Below are 17979 nucleotides of genomic sequence, written 5' to 3'. Positions count from 1 at the left end.
GTGTAGCTTGCTTCCTCACCCCCTGCAGGTCTCTGCAGAATTGCTAGCTCGGGGTCAGGCCTTCCTTGCCACCCTATATAAAATGACAACTCCTGCTCTGTTCCGGTGCTGTATCCTACTCGATTTTCCTCCGCGGCACTGATCTGATCTTCCCTGGCACATGACATATTTATTTGTTTGCTGTTTGTCTCCCTCCACTAGAGTGTAAACTCCCTGAGGGCAGGAACTTTGTCTATTTTCTTTACTGCCCTTTCCTTAGTGCCCAGTGCTGTAAAGTGAATGCTCAATATATATTTGAAGGACTGATTGGACTTCAAAGATCATGTGACTGATCCTTCTCATTCTACCAAGGAGGGGCCTGAGGCCTAACCTTGAGAGGCTCCATTCCTTGCCTGAGGTCACACAGCTGGGCAGCAGGACTAGATCATGACTCCCCTCCTGCCTACGCCTCAGAAAGGAGATCAGCCACACACAAAGGGACCCTGGCCTCATCCATCCTGTCTTCTGTGTGTTTTTCCAGTTTACATAGAATTTTAGCCCAGAATAGCAAAGAAAAAACAGTTTTTCCTCCAGAATCATGGAAACTCTTCCAGTGGGTCTGTCCCTGGAAAAACAGCAGCGATCTCAGGGTGGGAAGGTAGGAAGTGGAGGAGTGGTCTTCCGGCAGCAGGGGCAATGGGATGGATTTGGTTTTGCAATTAAAATAACAGCTGGGTCTGTTTCCACAGCATGGTTCTGGAAGGTGGGTGGTCTGTCTAAAGTATCAGATGGGGCTGTCTCCCATCCTGGCCCAAGAGGGTTTGGGATGGCCAGTGGCTGAAGGATTCACCCTACAGACGAAGTATGAAAGAAACCAGGCCCAAAGGAGCCTCTGGAAACCCTACAGGCAGCCTGGCCTGAAAGCCTCTAGTCCCTACCCCAGCCTTGCTTGGGGTCATCTCCTGACACCTTCCCCTGCACTCCTACCCGCTCGCTGAGATTGATCAGATGCCCTCTTCAATGCAGAGAGAGCTTTGGCCTCCTCCCTCTCATGCCCCATGTGGTTTGTTAATCATCTGTGAAATGAGGGATCTCAGGCATCACTCATCTGTATGAGGACACTGGGGCCCTGGAGAAGTGGAGTGGAGTGGGGAAGGGTTGATGAGGAATGTTCTGGTCTTCTGAATCCTATCCCTCTGTCTGTCTGGCTTCTCAGATGCAGCTTTTGGATAAGTTTCCCATTGAAGGTGGCCAGAAGGACCCCAAGCAAAGGATCATCCCCTTCCTCCCAGGTAAGCATTGGGTGGCTCCACCCAGGGATAAGGATACCGGGGAAGGACCGGTCCTTCCCTTAGGCTGAGAAGAGGCTACTAAGTGGCAAATTCTGGGGGAGGCATGCCTGGGAATCTGCATACGAACAATTCCCCCAGGGGATTTGGAAGCTCCAGACCGTGAAGGCCACTGTCCTCCAAGTGGCTTCTCCCACCATTGCAAGACCGTCTCTGCTGGCTCCTGGCCTGTAGCTTCTGAGGAGTTTCTCAGGCTCCTGGACTTTGGTTTCCTTTTCACAAAAAGCACAGAGAGACCAAGTTCTCCTGTGAACGGATGAAGAGCTGCAGGCTGAGCTGTTTGTGCTGACTCCCATTCTAATCATGGATAACCTTAAATTGAGCACGCTCCCTGATCTGATCTCCTCCAGTCCTCATGTCACCTTATATGGAAGAGGCGGCTTACACCATTCTGGAGTGTGTTTAAGGCAATCAGTTACGTTATGTAATTTACAGGAAAACTTCTCAGGTGTATCGGAACCTGTTATTTTGATGATGTCTTAAGTGTGTATAGAGATTTATAGCCATGGAGTGCTTTTTTATTTGTTATCATATGCACATCTCCATACCGAGGTGTGTAGTATAATCTCCCCTAATGGGTGAAGATGTTGGGGTTCAGACAGGCTAAAGAACTGTCCGTAAAAGTGGCAGAGCTGAGGCATAAACTCGGGCCTCCTGGTCCATGTCTGGCTCTGCCCTGTGCCAGGTGAGCGATGCTGTCCCCTGGCTTTCCAGAACCCCTACCGTTTGCCAGAAGAGCTCCGTTCACAGTGGGCTTCCCCCCGGGCTCAGGCTGGCCCTGGACCTGCACAGGTCGGGACCACAGTGATCAGTCAGACCTTGGCAAGAAGCAGGGCCTGCATCTTGCTAACCCCTGGCACACTGCCAGCCCACAGCCAGTGCCTACTTGCTGACTTGAAAACAAATGTAGGGGCACCTCCCTCAGAGAGTGACTCCTCTCTGAAAGGCATTTCTCCTGCATTCCTCCATCCTCAAAAGCAGCGAAAGATGTGAGTCCCTATGACCTCCTGTCCTTGGAGTCCTATGCTATAGCTGGAGATAATTAGTTTAGTTACAAGGAAGAACTTCTAAATCCCACAGTTTGGGCAAGACTGGAACTAGTCAGTGAGGGTGTCCACCCAAGACTGGAACTAGTCAGTGAGGGTGTCCACCCAAGACTGGAACTAGTCAGCCCCTGGCCTCCCTCCACGGAGGCACAGGATTGCTTCTCCATCCCTGGCCTAGGAGTTCATATGGGGTGACTTGCATGCCTTGTGTGGCTTTGCACTGGGTCTTGAATGGAATGTCCAGCATCCAGGTTGGTGACAACCTTAGATGGTGCTCCAGTACAGTCTGGAAGCTCAGTGCCAGGGTCTGGTAGCCCAGCTGGGACGCTGTGGGCACAAGCGTCCTAGAGGCAACCTGAGGCCACAGCGTGGTAGCCTGGCCTTGGGGCATGAAGGTCACCAGTTTGCTCCAGAAGAATGGGCTTCTCCCACTTCTTCCTCAGCTAGCACTCCAGAGAAAGAGCACCCCAGTACCATTCTATCAGTGGCTGTTTACCGGGGCTCAGCCTGTCAGAGCTCATGGGGCTGGTGAATTAAAGGGAGATCTGATTTGTTTTCTTCATCTATGGAACCCTCAGGCTAGTGGGAGAGAAGATCTGCTCCATCATCCCAGGACCATTTAAGGCAGGATGTGACTCTACCACTGTGCAATTTGAGGGTGACTGGAGAGGGAGCTCAGAGAACAGCGACCTCATTGTGAGCTAAGGAAGTCAGCAGAGACCTCCTGAACAAGGGGGGGCCTGGAGCTGGCCCCCACAGGATGGATAGGCTTGGAGGGTGGAACGCAGGGCAAGGGCTTGTGTACTGCGGCTACCTTAGCCCCTTGTCTCGGGAGTCAGACTGCCCGGGTTCACCCTGGAAACCCTGGCTCTGCTGGTTACCGGTTGCATGAACTTCTCTGTGCTTCAGTTTCCTCATCTGGAAAATGGGGATGATGATAGAATGTACTTCATGGGGCTGTTTCAAGGATAAAATAAATGAGTGTATCTCAGGTGCTTAGAACTATGGCAGCTCCTAGTGGGGGCCAAATAAATGTTAGTCCTTATAATTACTAATGTTCCATGCATGCCTAGCATTTTATACCACACATTTACATATATAATCTGATTTGATCCTCCCAACAAGGTGGTCATCCCCATTTTACTAACTAGGAAGCTGAGGCCAAGGGAGGCTAATAGACTTGCACAAGCCTACAGGGCCAGGAAGTACAGCCCACACCAGAGCTGTCATTCCTGACTCCTAGGCCAGGCTCCCTTTCATATCTGCTGCCCAGGAACCAAGAACACAGCAGCTGCCCCGGGACTGAGTACCTCTCTGAACTTCAGTTTCTACTTGCAGGATTGCAGTGAGGATTAAAAGAATTTACGCAAAACACTTTGCACAATGTCTGTCTTACAGTAAATAATAAATGGCAGCTGTTAATCAAGAAAGTCACCTGCCCCCACACCACCACCTACTGGGAAAAGTCAAGCATGGGGACACCTTCCAGCTCCTGTGCAAATGTGACCGTGCATAGCGGGTGATATTGTCAGGAAGAATGAGGTTGACTTGCCCCCACCCTGTGCCCTTCTTTTTCCTGGCTTGGCTTCTTTTCTTGCCTTCCTCCAGCAGGGTTCCCTCTTAGACCCTTCTCTTCAGCTCACTCGTTCTCCAGGACTTCAAAATACACATTGCTGGCCATTTGGAATCCTACCCTGGGGTTCCCAAGCCCTGTCCCTGGCCTTCCTCCTGCTCACTAGAAACTACCTTAACCCTGTTATGCTCTGCTCACTCCTTAGCTCGGACATGAAGGAGAAAGATGGAGGAAAAATAACCCAACACAATCAGAACCTGGCCAGGGCAAGCTGAGTGGGTGTGAGGATTCCCCATCCACCCCCACTGCCCTGATGCACAGGAGGAGAGAGTGTCAGAGAAGGGCAGTGATGAACATTGCCTATCTTAGGTCAAGTTCCTCAAATGCAGAGCCTGAGATGAGGATTCGCATGCATGTGGCTTTTGAGGGTATGCTGTCACGTGAACTTCCTGTGGCAGGGAAGGAAACAGGATGGGGCAGAGGAGGAAGTGAGGCAGAGATGTGTGTTCAGCTAAGCCCAACCTCCGCCTGATCCCACGGGGAGCTCTGGTGGGTGAATGGCACCACAGAACTGTTCCATCTTAGGGGACAGCTTTTATAGCCACCCCCCCCCCCAAATCAGTCACCCGTTGTCTGTGGGCTGCCTCCTCCTCCAAAGGGTGTAGAGCATGGGCATGGTGGCTCTGATGGCCGGGGGCATGCATCTGAAAAAGGGGGCAGCTGGGAGCCCCTAGCAGCAGCCCACACTCACAACACTGAGGGGAGGAGCCTCAGCTGGTACAGGGGCTTGGGGCAGTATCTGCTGTACACGCTAACACCAGCTCAAGGCTCTGCTTCTGCTTCCCTGCCTCTAGGGAGGGTGTCTGAAGCTACCTGCTGATTCCCCCAGGCTCACCCCCAGCAGCAGTGACTCAGCAGAACCCCAGAGAACTTAACAGTCTTTCAACCCCAGGAAGGGTTAGCAGCCAGCCTTGGGAATAGCCTTGCCAGCCCTTTGCCTCACCTGAAATTTCAGAGCAAGGAAATCCCAAGGGGTGGAAGCAGAAGGCACCCATTATTTCCAGAAGGGTCTCAATTTTAGCTCCAGAGATGCTGGGATGTGATAAGCATTTCTGCTGCCCAAGTGTGGAGTCTGGGGGATATGCTTAGAGTGTTAGGCCAGCTGATTTGCTTTGGCCCATGTGACTGCAGGCTGATGGCTGAGGGCTCATAGAAATTTGACTGACTGGTGGAGCTGACAGAGAAAGCAGTGGAATTAGAGAAGAAAGGAACCCCTTGGTTACATGCTTGCCCATTGATACCAGTCAAATCCTGGCAGAAAATCTCACACATGGGCTATAAGTCTTGGGACCTAGGACACAGGCTTGTGATATGTCTGGGTGGTGTAATGGTCAGAGTTCAGGGTCAGCCTGTAGATTTGAAAAGTGGGGAGTGCCTGGGGCTCCTGTGGTCAAAGGCAGAAGCTCCATCCCTGGAGAAGCTGACCCAGACAGTGCCCATTGGCTCTTGGGGGACAGATGGAGTGTTGTGCAGTGGTGCTGTGGTTGGGGGTAAGGATTGGGGGTCTGTGAGTAGGGCCAACAAGATGGTAGAGTGGGGAGCCAGTACACTGCTGGCCCAGGGGGCTGACATTGGCATATCCATCAAATCCTATAGAAAATTTTGTAGGGGAACTGCCCGTAAGAGAGCCCCCGAATTGTTTCACCAGGGCTAGAACCTACTTTCTAGACCCTGGAAGTGAAAATCCACTGTGCCTGGGACCACCAGCCTTTATGAAGTCTGTGGAGCCTTGGGAGGGCAAGGAGAAGCTATGGACCCATGTAGGACTGGCAGTTCTCCAGCAAGGCATCCTGGGAAAGAAAACCCAGACGTTTCATGGGCAGAAAGGGGCAGAGAGTTACTCCAGAGCCCAGACACCCTGAAGAGTGGTGGTGGAGGCAAGGGGTAGAGAGAAGGGAAGGGAGCTCCTCCAGGCCTATGCCTGCAAACCCCATATTATGTGAGACTGGGGAGACACACCCGTCTCTTTTGCTGCCTTTTGCAGCCTGCCTTTGAGACAAGGCCCTTATCTGCTTCCGTCATGTTTCTATCATGAGACTGGATGGGGGGTACTTTGTTAAGACTTGTTGGGCACAGTGGCTCACACCTGCAGTCCCAGCACTTTGGGAGGCTGAGATGGGTGGATCACTTGAGGCCAGGAGTTCCAGACCAGCCCGGACAACATGGTGAAATCCCCATCTCTACTGAAAATACAGCCCAAAAGTTAGCCAGGCATAGTGGCACACGCCTGTAGTCCCAGCTACTTGGGAGACTGAGGTGGGAGAATTGCTTGAACCTGGGAGGCAGAGGTTACAGTGAGCCAAGATTGTGCCACTGCACTCCAGCCTGGGTGACAGAGCAAGACTGTCTCAAAAAAAAAAAAAAAAAAAAAAAAAAGACGTATTGATTGCTCCTAGCGTGTGCCTAGCATTATCCTAGCCACTCTGCATACCTTCCCTCCAGTCTCACTGCAGGTGGCTTTATCCCCATTTTAGAGAGAAGTCAAATCACTCTCCACCATCACTTAGCCATACGGTGGCAGAGCCGCGATTCTTCCTATGGGGCTGTATGTCTTTCCTTGGGAAAGAAGAAATTGCCACAACAGCCTCAGCTAGACTCTGTCTTTGTCCCTCTCTTCTTGCCTGCACACCTCCCAGGTTAGGGATCTGAGAGGTTCTGCCTGAGACAGAGCACCGGCCAGTCCAGTCCCTCCCTCAGGCTGTCATTGCTACCTCATGTTTCAGGAGTGCCCTGTGTGGGCAGCAGGGGGCTGGAACCTCACAGGGACTCAGGGGACCTGTAAGGGCTCTCTCATTCCATTGAGTGGCCGAGGTAATTACTCACCAGCACAGAGTAATTGATATTTTTCTTGCAATTAGACCATTTAATTTATTATTATTTTAATGATCACAAATAAGATAGTCCCAAGGCTTTCAGAGCGCTATCTTCCTTTAATTATGATCTAACAAGTTTGGCTATTCGGTTTCCTAACACAGCATTTTCTTAAACTTTTTATTTTGAAATAATTAGAGACTCACAAGAGGTTGCAAAAATACTAGGCACTCTACATTCCCCCCCTCCAATTCCACCACTGTACTGCAGGGTAGCTGGCATTATTCCCATTTTAAGGAGAGGTCAAATCACTTTCCATCATCACATCACTTCCCCCCAATGGTAACATCTGATGTAACCGCAGTACGTTATCAAAACCAGGAAATTAATATTGGCATAACTCAACTAACTAGACCACAGACCTGAGTAATTGATTTTTATTTTATGGAAGTGGAGAGTGCTGTTAAACAAGCATGCCAGCTGGTCTTTAGAAAGGAGGCAGTGGTTTGATAATAGTCCCAGAGAAACTCCACTCCTAGGCCCGACCTCTCAGCATTCCCATCCTCAACAAAAAGGCATGTTCCAGAAACCTGTGCAAATTCAGCTCTTTGGAACAAATCACATGATCTTTTAGGTGTCCAAAGTGTTATTCTATTCAAAAGAGGCATATAATAAATCCTGTTGCAAAGCAAGGAACTTTTTAAAAAATATCCTTTTAAGTATTCTTGGCTGGGCATGGTGGCTCATGCCTGTATTCCCAGCAACTCAATAGGCTGAAACGGGAGGATCAGTTGAGAATAAGTTAGAGACCACCCTGGGCAACATAGCAAGACCCTGTCTCTAAAACAAACAAATAGAAAACATATTTTTACTTCAGCTCTCTTTTGATTAAAAAAAAAGTATTCATCTTTTCCTCATTACATATATATATTTATTTTATATACATATATTGTTTTGTATATTTTTAATATTTTATATACATGTATATATTTTTAAATATATATATATTTTGAGATAGGGTCTCGCTCTGTTGCCCAGGCTGGAGTACGGTCACAGCTCACTGCAGCCTCCACCTCAGAGGCTCAATCTGTCCTCCTGCCTCAGCCTCCCAAGTAGCTGAGACTACAGCTGCATGCCACCATGCCTGGCTAATCTTTGTATTTTTTTGTAGAGATGGGGTTTTATCATGTTGCTTAGGCTGGCCTCGAACTCCTGGACTTAAGTGATCCACCTGTCTTGGCTTCCCAAAGTGTTGGGATTACAGGTGTGAGCCACTGCACCTGGCCTGATTTACATATATTTTTATACTTTGGGACTTCTCCTGTTCCTCCAAGTTCCATAGGTTTGACAAGACGGGCTCAGATGAATGCCTGCATATGCAGTGAGTGAGTTACTTTATAGGAGGGGAGCCCACATCTTTTAATAATGGGTGGTAAACAAACCTGCCCTTTTGCTCCGAAGATAGACACTATCCTTAGTCCAAGACTATATGCAAACCTGCCGTATGCCCCAGAGCAAGGCACTACCTCTGTCTTCTAAGGCTGTTTGCTATGCAAGCACCTTTGAAAAGATCATCCAAAACAAAAAGCAGTTAGTGCCTTGTTTACAAGACATGTGCAACAGCAGGAGGCCCAGGGAGAATTGACTCAGAAGTGTGCCTTAGCTTTCTGAAGTCTCTTGCTTTTTGGAGAGGTGGGCAGAAATCAAGTTCCTTAGGACATTGGGCCAAGCGTGGTGGGGTCATCAGCCTCTCAGGGCAGCCTACTGTTTACTTGGAATTTTCTGCCTTGTTTTAGAAGATGATTGTGGAAAATCCATCTCCTGTTTCCCATCCTGGGATTGGAGTAGATTTCCTGTGTATCCCGAGTTTGCTGGCCTGAGGAGACTCCCTGAGAGGAAATGGTCATTACGACATGAAGTAGAGTGTGTAGCTGCTGATGTAAAAAGCAAACAACTGCAGCCAGGGACTGAGGGACTTCAGAAGCTAGGCAGTGGAGCAAAAAGAGCTACACTCCCTCTACAAAGGCTGTGCGAGGTCCTCTCCCACTAGCAAGCCATCTGTTTCTCTGTGCTGGCTGGCACTGGGCCTCTGGGCTTCCAGAAAGTCCTTCATCCTAATAGCTGAGTTAGACCCATGCATCACTATCCATATCCCCAGGTTGATGAGTCATGGAGAAGTGAGATTGCTTAGGGAGAAAAGTGAATCTATAACCATAATCAAGGCAGGCGCTGCCAGCCTGCAGACAGCCTTGTGACCTTACGAGCTTAGAGGTATATTTTTAGATGGCAGACATGCTTGGTTCTTTTGTACTGACTCGCCAGTTTATGTAATGGCCCCGTAATGAAGAGGCAGTTTGGAGCTACAGTGCAGAGGGTGCTGCGTGAATTGCAAGCATGTTCTCCAGGGCCTTCCTCTCCCAGCCCCAGAGCCCTGTGCAGCAGATCCGGTATTTGTTCCAGCATAGAAGGAAGCAGGGGGAAGGGATGTCTTTAGCTAGAGCTGGTCCTGGGCCCCCTCCCTGGGCTGTAGGTGTCTGTGTGTGTCTCCACCAGGCGCCAGCGGAGAAAGCCCTTCCTGAAGGGCCCCAGATGCTATGACGGAGGTCGTGGCTCAGAGATTTCACCAGACTGCAACCCCCAAGGGAGAGAGGTTGAGAAGTTTCTGGGCCCCTAGGTGACCTGGGATGTCAGTAAAAGACAAACTATGTGATGGAGAGAGAAAAGGTCCGTTGGTAATTCTGGGGTTTAGAAAAGGTCAACAAGATTATAGGCCTGAGAGGCACCATATGCCATCTTAAACGCAGTTTTCCTCCAACCTCCACTGGAGGTACTTTGTCTTCTCTTGCTGTAATTACTGCTTCCCATCCCCAAAAATCAGTCTCCCACTCTGTAATCTGGACGGGCAGTTCTCAGGGCCTGCTGTCAGCTGATGATTCTGAACACAGCGTGGAATAGCTACATTCATTCCTTTCTATCAGATATTTATTGAACACATACTGTGTGCCAGCTGTGGCCACTGGTGATATGACTGAGAACAAAGTAGGTTCCCAGTTGTGGTTCTCAGGAAGTTTGCCTTCCAGTGTGGGAGTTAGAAAGAAGAGCAATTTCCAAGAGTGATGAGTGCCAGAAGTAAGAATAGCCAGGTCATGTGGCAGGTGCTACAGCTGAAGACATCTGAGATTAAGTGATCACGAAGGGCTCCTTTGCAGAGGTGACATCTCCACTGAGTAGGTTGGGATCATCAAGGCCCAGGGGTGCCAGGCTTGGGGGACAGCAAGAGCAATAACCTTCGTGGGACCACTGGTGTATGTTTGAAGAACAGTAAGAAGTGTTTGGAACAGTGAGAAGTGCTGAGTCACCCAGAGAGAGCTAGGCAGACAGGACTTGTGGAGCCAAGACACTCCAGAGTAGCTCCACCTGTGTGTTTGTGAGCTGTGCCATGTGGCCCAGTCATATGGACTCCAGGCTCTGCTGCCTCATCTGTCAAATGGGTTGATCATGGTTTGGGGTGATGTTGCAAGCAGTTAATGCACAGAAAGCGCTATGTGGGGTGCAACGGGAGAGGACTGGTGCCGCAAACCTGTCTGTGCTCGTGGTGGCTTTGCCGCAGGATACAGCTGTGGGATTTCCTTTGCTCTGCCCTCTGGTTGCCCTCCCCACTCTTTGCTGAGTCAGCTCTTCCCACCACAGCCCAGGCCACAGCCCAGACACAGCCTCACTTCCTGCAGTTCTTTCCTGGCCTGTGGTAACTTGCAAAGTAGCAAGGAACTTGTCTCTTTTTTTTTTTTTTTTTTTTTTGAGATGGAGTCTTGCTCTGTTGCCCAGGCTGGAGTGCAGTGGCCGGATCTCAGCTCACTGCAAGCTCTGCCTCCTGGGTTTACACCATTCTCCTTCCTCAGCCTCCCGAGTAGCTGGGACTACAGGCGCCCGCCACCTCGCCTGGCTAGTTTTTTGTATTTTTCAGTAGAGACGGGGTTTCACCGTATTAGCCAGGATGGTCTCGATCTCCTGACCTCGCGATCCGCCGGTCTCGGCCTCCCAAAGTGCTGGGATTACAGGCTTGAGCCACCGTGCCCGGCCGGAACTTGTTTCTAAAGACCAGATGACCCAGATGGCTGATCTGGAATGAAAGGTGGGGACCCGACCTCTGATCACGTGGCAGTGTCACTGTCACTACCTTCCAGACTCACAGCTGCAGACCCTCCAGGTCTTGCGGGGAGTAACAAGCTTTGCAGGGGTCAGCCACGCAAGGCCTTTTTTACTTTTGAAATGTGGATCGGTCTCCCAAGCCCTTCCCTCATGACATCCCCACATTTCAACGCCAGGAAAAGAGCCCGGCCACCTTATTACAACTTGCTGTGTGCCTTCCCAATCATTTTAGAAGGGAATCAGCTCCTACCCCAAACCCTCCATCCTGGATGGATTGTACCCTAGGTGTCTTCCCCAGGAACTTTCTGATCTGGGCAGAAAAGCCTGTTTCTTTTCATGGTCTCATTCGGTCTGTGTCATCTAAGGTGTGGAAAATGCACCCGGGCCTGGGCCTCCAGAGTCCTGGATTCTAGTTCACCCCATGCTAATCACCACGGCACAAAATTGAAGAAGTTAAATTTGAGCAATCAGGGATCACCTTGCTTGTTGGCAAAGTCACCAGAAAGTGACAGGCATGATTTCAGGGCTCAGTGACACTCCTGTCCTTTCCCCTCTAATCCCTCCCCCTGGAAATACATCCTTTCCTTACCTGATGCCTAAATGTCCTTTTACAAGATCGGATCCTTTCCCTCCATGCTGAGAGAGCACAGTTATACCCTGGTGTCCCCAGGGATGGTGCTTCCAGCCAACTCATACTCCAGCGTAGACGGCTGACTGGACGGTTACTGAGACCAGGCTTGATAGAGGTGAGAGGGCAAGTGGGCAGCTGAGGCTGGAGACAGAAGAAGGTGCTAGGCCTCAAAGGCCTGTGTGGAGTCTGGAGAAGGGGCTGGTGGGAGCTTGCATGGAGCAGAGGAGACCAGCTGGGGTCCTGCAGAGACAGGTGAGAGGGCAAAGGTGATTCGGCCTAGGCAGGGCCCTGGGTGGAGGGAAGTAGACAGGTCTGTCTGAGAAGAACAGCCAAGAGGCCATGCTGATGGATTGGGGGTGGTGGGGTGGGGTCGAGAATGACTGCCCGCAGCTCTGCCTGGGCAGCCCTGGCCAAGATGGCAGAAGGAGCTTTTCACAGCACCACCACTCCCCACTCCTGCCTGTGGGCTGCATCCGTGGGGTGAAGGGAAAGGACTTCCTCCCTCCTCCCTGAGGTGGCTGAGGCCTTTGGAGCATATGAAAGGTGCTTTGTGGTGGGCAGCCTCCCTCTGCAGGAGCCTCTGGGCACTGGGCACTCTGGTTTCCGGGTCCAGGTTTCACTGGGGGGTCGGGAGGGGCAGCAGAGGGTGGTGGTGGAGGGGAACACTGAGGCGCATTGAGAGGGAACTCCGCCCCCCCGCCCCATAACTTCTAGGAGGTGAGGGGCGCTGGAGGAGATAAATCCCCACAGTGTCCCTGGCCTAATCCCCCACACTGCCCTCCAGGGTCACCCCAACTGGACGCAGGCCCAGAGACAAAGCCCCAAGCCAGAGCTCTTCCCTGGCCAGGACTGAGCTGGCTCTAGGCATCACCTGTGTGAACTGATGTATCATTCATCTAGAGCTGCCTGGCACCCGGCAGTCCCATCGTTCTGGGCCCTGAAAATATCTCCTCCCCCTTCACCTCCACAGTTCCCGGGACTGATGTCCACTGAGGAGGCCCCAGGATGCCAGGCTGCCTGGCCTCCAGACCACAGTCGGCCCCAGGGAACTGGCATGGCCTGAAGATGGGGCCTGTTCATCTGAACGTACCTTCAGAAGGGAAGGGAGGAGGCAAATGTGGAGGGTGGGGGTTGGCTGGCAGCCTCGCCTTTCTCTACCTGTCAGGGACAGGGTGGCCTGGCGACACCCCTACAGACTTCAACTGTCAAGATCGAAGCTCGTGTGAAGGAAAGGGGCTAGGTTTCTGTTTCTCCTCAGGCCCAAACAGGAGAAGCCAGATTTTGCCTTAGTGGAGGACACATTTGGGTGGATCTCAGAGAGAACTTCCAGGGACAGAAAGAACTTCTCAGGGGGCAGGGGGTGGGTTTTGAGCACTGGCTTTGGGCTCCTGCACATCTGGGTTCATACGTGGGTTTTCTACTTGGTACTACTTGCCTGAACCAAAACTGCTGTTTTCCATGGCTGAGATGGGTAACTGTTGTACTTCCACTCTGGAGGACTTAGAGCCAGACAAACCTAGGGTTCAAATCCCAACTCAGCAGGCTCGGTACGCTGTCTCACACCTGTAGTCCCAGCTACTCAGGAGGCTGAGGCAGGAGGATTGCTCGAGCTCAAGAGTTCGAGACTAGCCTGGGCAACATAGTGAGACCCTGTTTCAAAAAATAAAAATTAGAAATCCCAACTCAGCCTCTTCCTAGTTATGTGACTCTGGGCCAGTTTTAATCAGTTTAATTCTGAACTTCCATCACAATCCCCATCTCTGAAATCCCTCCCAGGGTTATTGAGAGCATCAAATGAAATGTCATCTGAAAAGCACAAAGTAAGCCCTCAGCACACGATTGTTATTTGGTGATTTTTAGTATCAGGTCCCTAACAAAATTGTGAGCTGTCTCTGGGATGGTTTGAATGCAGCCTCCTAGAATCCCTTCCAAGAGTGAGGTCTCTTCTCAGGGGTGCGGTCCCACAACCTTGTGTGTTTTAAGGATTGCTGTTTGAAATGTGGTCCTCAGATCAGCAGCATGGGCATCATCTGGGAGCTTGTTGGAAATGCAGACACTTGGTCTCCCCCAAGACCTGTAAGTCACCGTCTGCATTTTAACGTGCACAGGTGATTTGTATGCACCGTAAAGTTGGAAAAGCAATGTTTTAAGGTCCATCAGAGCCCTTCTACGGGAGGTCTGCCGTGTTTTGAGGGCTCTCTTGGTGCTTGGTTACGTTCAGTTCATTCACATAATGCAAACAACTGAGCCTGCAATGAATCCATTTCTGACTCAAGGTAGAGGTGCATGGGGAGACGAGGATTTACAGAGGTAACTTGGTGAGGGCTGGTTTCTTGGCTTCACATCCTTACATACACCTGAGCTGCCCGCCTGTTTCTGGTATTCTGTGGGAGGGAGTGTAACAGTCCTCTCTCCCCATCACTAGCCCAACCAGGAGGATGCTGAGGTCCCAACCACACGCCCTCATCAGATATAGATCAGAACATTCTCTCTCCCCTCCCTTCCAAGATGGGGTGAAGTTTTGGGCCAAGGAGATTGCTCAGGTTTTTATTTCAGAAGTTCCCTGATTGGAGATGCAAGACTGGCTCATGAACTCTCTGTGGTTTTGAAGATAGTGTGGCATGAGAACGTCTAAAGCCTACGTCCAGAGTGATGTCGTACTATTAGGAGGGAAAACAGGCTCTTGTAAGGAGTCTCTGGAAAAAGTTAAGTCAACAGAATAAAGTGAAGCCAGGCATGGCCGCACACTCCTGTAGTCCCAGCTACTGAGGTGAGAGGATCACTGGAGCCCAGGAGTTCGAGGTTGCAGCAAGCTATGATCATGCCACTGTACTCCATCCTGGGTGACAGAGTGCAACCCTGTCTCTAAACAAAATTTGTTTTAATTTCAAAAAAGAAAAAAAAAGTGAAATTTGAAAGGAGCATATTTTGCTCTTCTATATAAAATAACCATTGCAGACTTAAGCTTCAAAAGGAGCCAGGGAGGAGAGTTAAGCTGAGTGAGTGACTGGTCATTTGGTGGCCAGGTAATTCTTCTCTGATTGGCACATTTTTTACTCTTGGCCTCTTGTTTCTGATCTGAAAGACAAATTAACCAGTTTAATAGTTGATAGTTGGTGAAGATGGCTTAAGTAAGACCTATGTGGTCTTGCTTACCAGAAAAACTTGCTGGTGAAAGACAGAGGATAGAGCAGCTGTTCACAATACGAGCCCAGTGGTCCAGAGATAACAATTCATTGAATTGGCTGTAGGGAAAAAGTTGCAAACAGCTTTCTAGGAACTTTGTGTGAGGCCTGGAACTTTAACAAATTAAACTATCATAAATGAGAAAGAATGTCTGCTTAAGGATTATGGCTACTATTTATTAAGCATATACTTCTGCCAGATACTGTGCAAAGGATTCATGTGCTTATGTTATCTCATTTAATGACAACTCTACTTGGCACTTGAAAACTCACAGGCTAGAAGGGGTGCATGACTTACCCAAGGCCACTCAGCTACTAAGAGGCAGAACTGGGATTCAAACCCAGTTCCCTCCACTTCCAGGTCCAAGCTCTTGATAACTTTTTTTTTTTTTTTTTTTTGAGATGGGTCTCGCTCAGTCGCCCAGGCTGGAGTGCAGTAGGACAATCTCGATGCACTGCAACCTGTGCCTCCTGGGTTCAAGCAATTCTGCCTCAGCCTCTCAAGTAGTTGGGATTACAGGCACCCACCACTATGCCTGGATAATTTTTTTTTCTTTTTTTTTTTTTTTTTGGTAGAGACAGGGTTTCACCATGTTGGCCAGGCTGGTCTCAAACTCTTGACCTCAAGCAATCTGTCCACCTCGGCCTCCCAGAGTGCTGGGATTACAGAGTATGGGGATTACAGGCGTGAGTCACTGCACCCGGCCTTTGACCACTATTCTTTATGTCCTTGCCACAGAGTGGGATGGACAAAAGATGTACTGTCTGGAGATTAACAGTTAAGATTTGGTATAAAATGGTGAGTATGTTGCCTGCATCAGGGTGTTCGCATATCTTTAAACCTTGTTTCAAGTATTATCTCGTTTATATATATATATATATATATATATGAGGTTGATCTGGCCAGGCGTGGTGGCTCAAGCCTGCAATCCTGCACTTTGGAAGGCCGAGGCAGGTGGATCACGAGGTCAGGAGATCGAGACCATCCTGGCTAATATGGTGAAACCCCATCTCTACTAAAAATACAAAAAAAATTAGCCGGGCGTGCTGGCAGGCACCTGTAGTACCAGCTACTCGAGGGGCTGAGGCAGGAGAATGGCATGAACCCAGGAGACAGAGCTTGCAGTGAGCCAAGATCGAGCCACTGCACTCCAGCCTGGGCAACAGAGTAAGACTCTGTCTCAAAAAACAAACAACAAAAAAAAAGAGGTTGATCAATGTTGTCCTTTTAATAATGTATCACATTCTTACGGTAAAAGTTTTAGCTAGATTACATTATTTTCTCAGTCACCTTTCACTTGATCTATCAACTGCTACCAGCCACCTAGTGGCAGATGCTGGAATTGCAGGCATAGTGTCCAGAAGGAAATAACTGAATTCTGGAAAGCTGGCTTTGGAAACTCAAACCTATGAAGTAACTATGTAATGATAATCATCACAGATATTATTTCCTAAACCATGATTCAACAGAGTACTGAAAACAAGGAAGAAAGATGTCCGACTTTACTGTTATCTTTCTATGTGACGCTAAAACTGAGAAGTTTTCCTTTGAGGCACCAGATATAACCTTAGGAAAAGTCTCAGGGTTTTACTTATTCATTCCTAAAACTTGGCAAGGGAGGAACTCTGGGCCTGGGGTCTGCTTTGCTGTCCCGTTTCTTTTGCTGTGCCTGACAGCAGTTTATCCAACATTAGGTTGTTCTTCTGTGCATTGTAATAGATTTGTATTTATTAGTTCAGGATCCCCCATAAGGATAGGTCACAGCCCTTCTCTGAGCCTGAGTTCCATCATCTGTGAAATACAAGGATTGGACTTGATGCTGTCTAGGTTTTCTCATAGTCCCAACATTTAGTGATCTAATAGCTATTAAGACCAAAGGGATAAACGCCTAATAATGGAATATCATGCAAAGGGGAAAACATTTTAGGAGAACAGGAGTCCTGTAGGCCTGCCTCAAATCCCACTGTACTGGCAGAACGTGGCTGCCTTTGTATAAGGCCAGGCTTGTGCCCTTCCCACTCCCCTATTCCACTCCTCCATTTCCTTTGGAAGGCAGAGAAAGCCCCCTTGTCCTAAATGTTTCCCTGCAAAGGGCTCCTGCTGAAAGACTGCATACACAGCCAAGACTTTGACCTTCACCTTTGACCCTCACCTTTGACCCTCACTGACTTAGTGAAAAAGAGTTCTTATCCTCCCCTGTCTAGGTTTAGGGAGGCGGGGAATCAGCTAGGGTTAGTAGGAATTCAATGAAAATATAAATAGAAACGTGGTCTATAAATAATAGTGCCCCAAAATATCAGGAGGCATGAATACCAGCTGGGCAGCAGACAGTCAAAGATCACGAGGGCCTGGACAGGGAGTACGGGTTATTCAGTTGCTTTGGTGTCTCTTGGGATGCTTCCAACTTGCCAGTGAGCTTGGAGAAATCCTGTCTCTTTCTGGACTCTAGAAACGCCCTCTTTGTTGCCTCTCTTGCACCCATCTCTAGCTAAACCTTCCTTAACACTGCCTGGAATTAGATCTGGTGTTTAATCCCAGCAGTATGTGACTTGGGGAAATTCAGAAGATATCTCTGAGCTTTAGTTTTTTCATCTGTGCCCATGAGGATTTTTAAAGCTGGAGATTTTGAAGAGCAAGAACTGTATCTCATTTTATATTGGTTAACAGGGTGGAACCTAGGGCCAGATTGCCTGGATTCAGATCCCCATAGTGCTCCTTACTAGTTGTTTGGCCTTGGAAAAGTTACATAACCTCTCTGTGCTTCAATTTCCTTGTTAAATGGGAAGAATAATGGTATCTATATTGTTGGGCTGTTGGGAAGAATAAGTTAGTTAATATTTGTAAAATGCTTAAAATAGTCTGGCACATAGTAGACATATATAAATATTTATTAAGCAAGGAAACAAATCTATATATCCCCTGTGCCTACAGTGTTAGCTGGTATGTAGTAGCTCCTCAATAAATGTGTAGCATGAGACTGAATGACCTATCTATCTTGCAGTCTACAAAAGTCATTCAATAAGATCATGCATGAATTCTGTCTAAGCCACAGAGTTCTATACAAATGAAAGTGGGAATATTATTCTTACCTACTAGGGTGACAGTTTGACAAGGGTTAAAGATACTCTCCCTTATTATCCTCATTCATCTTCTCTGCCTTACATACTCTGCATTCTGTTGGTCTGGGGGAAATGC

The 17979-nt window shown here is 49.1% G+C and overlaps 2 protein-coding genes across 4 annotated transcripts in view; one reads left to right on the top strand and one right to left on the bottom strand.

Moving 5' to 3' along the window:
- Window positions 1-17979, top strand: part of SH3PXD2A (SH3 and PX domains 2A) — a 250807-nt gene that overhangs the window by 86032 nt on the left and 146796 nt on the right. For all 3 annotated transcript variants that reach the window (XM_050804906.1, XM_050804904.1, XM_050804905.1), the window contains exon 3: window positions 1196-1271. In XM_050804906.1, coding sequence (XP_050660863.1) covers window positions 1196-1271 — 76 coding nt within the window. The remainder of the gene's footprint in view (window positions 1-1195; window positions 1272-17979) is intronic.
- The window catches only part of GSTO1 (glutathione S-transferase omega 1), a 584823-nt gene that overhangs the window by 510852 nt on the left and 55992 nt on the right, over window positions 1-17979 (bottom strand). The gene's annotated exons all lie outside the window — the stretch shown is intronic.

The sequence above is a fragment of the Macaca thibetana genome, chromosome 9 (assembly GCF_024542745.1).
Source record: "Macaca thibetana thibetana isolate TM-01 chromosome 9, ASM2454274v1, whole genome shotgun sequence".
In the NCBI taxonomy this organism is placed as follows: domain Eukaryota; kingdom Metazoa; phylum Chordata; class Mammalia; order Primates; family Cercopithecidae; genus Macaca; species Macaca thibetana.
Note: the sequence above shows the minus strand (reverse complement) of the source record. Positions and strands in the feature narration are given on the sequence as shown.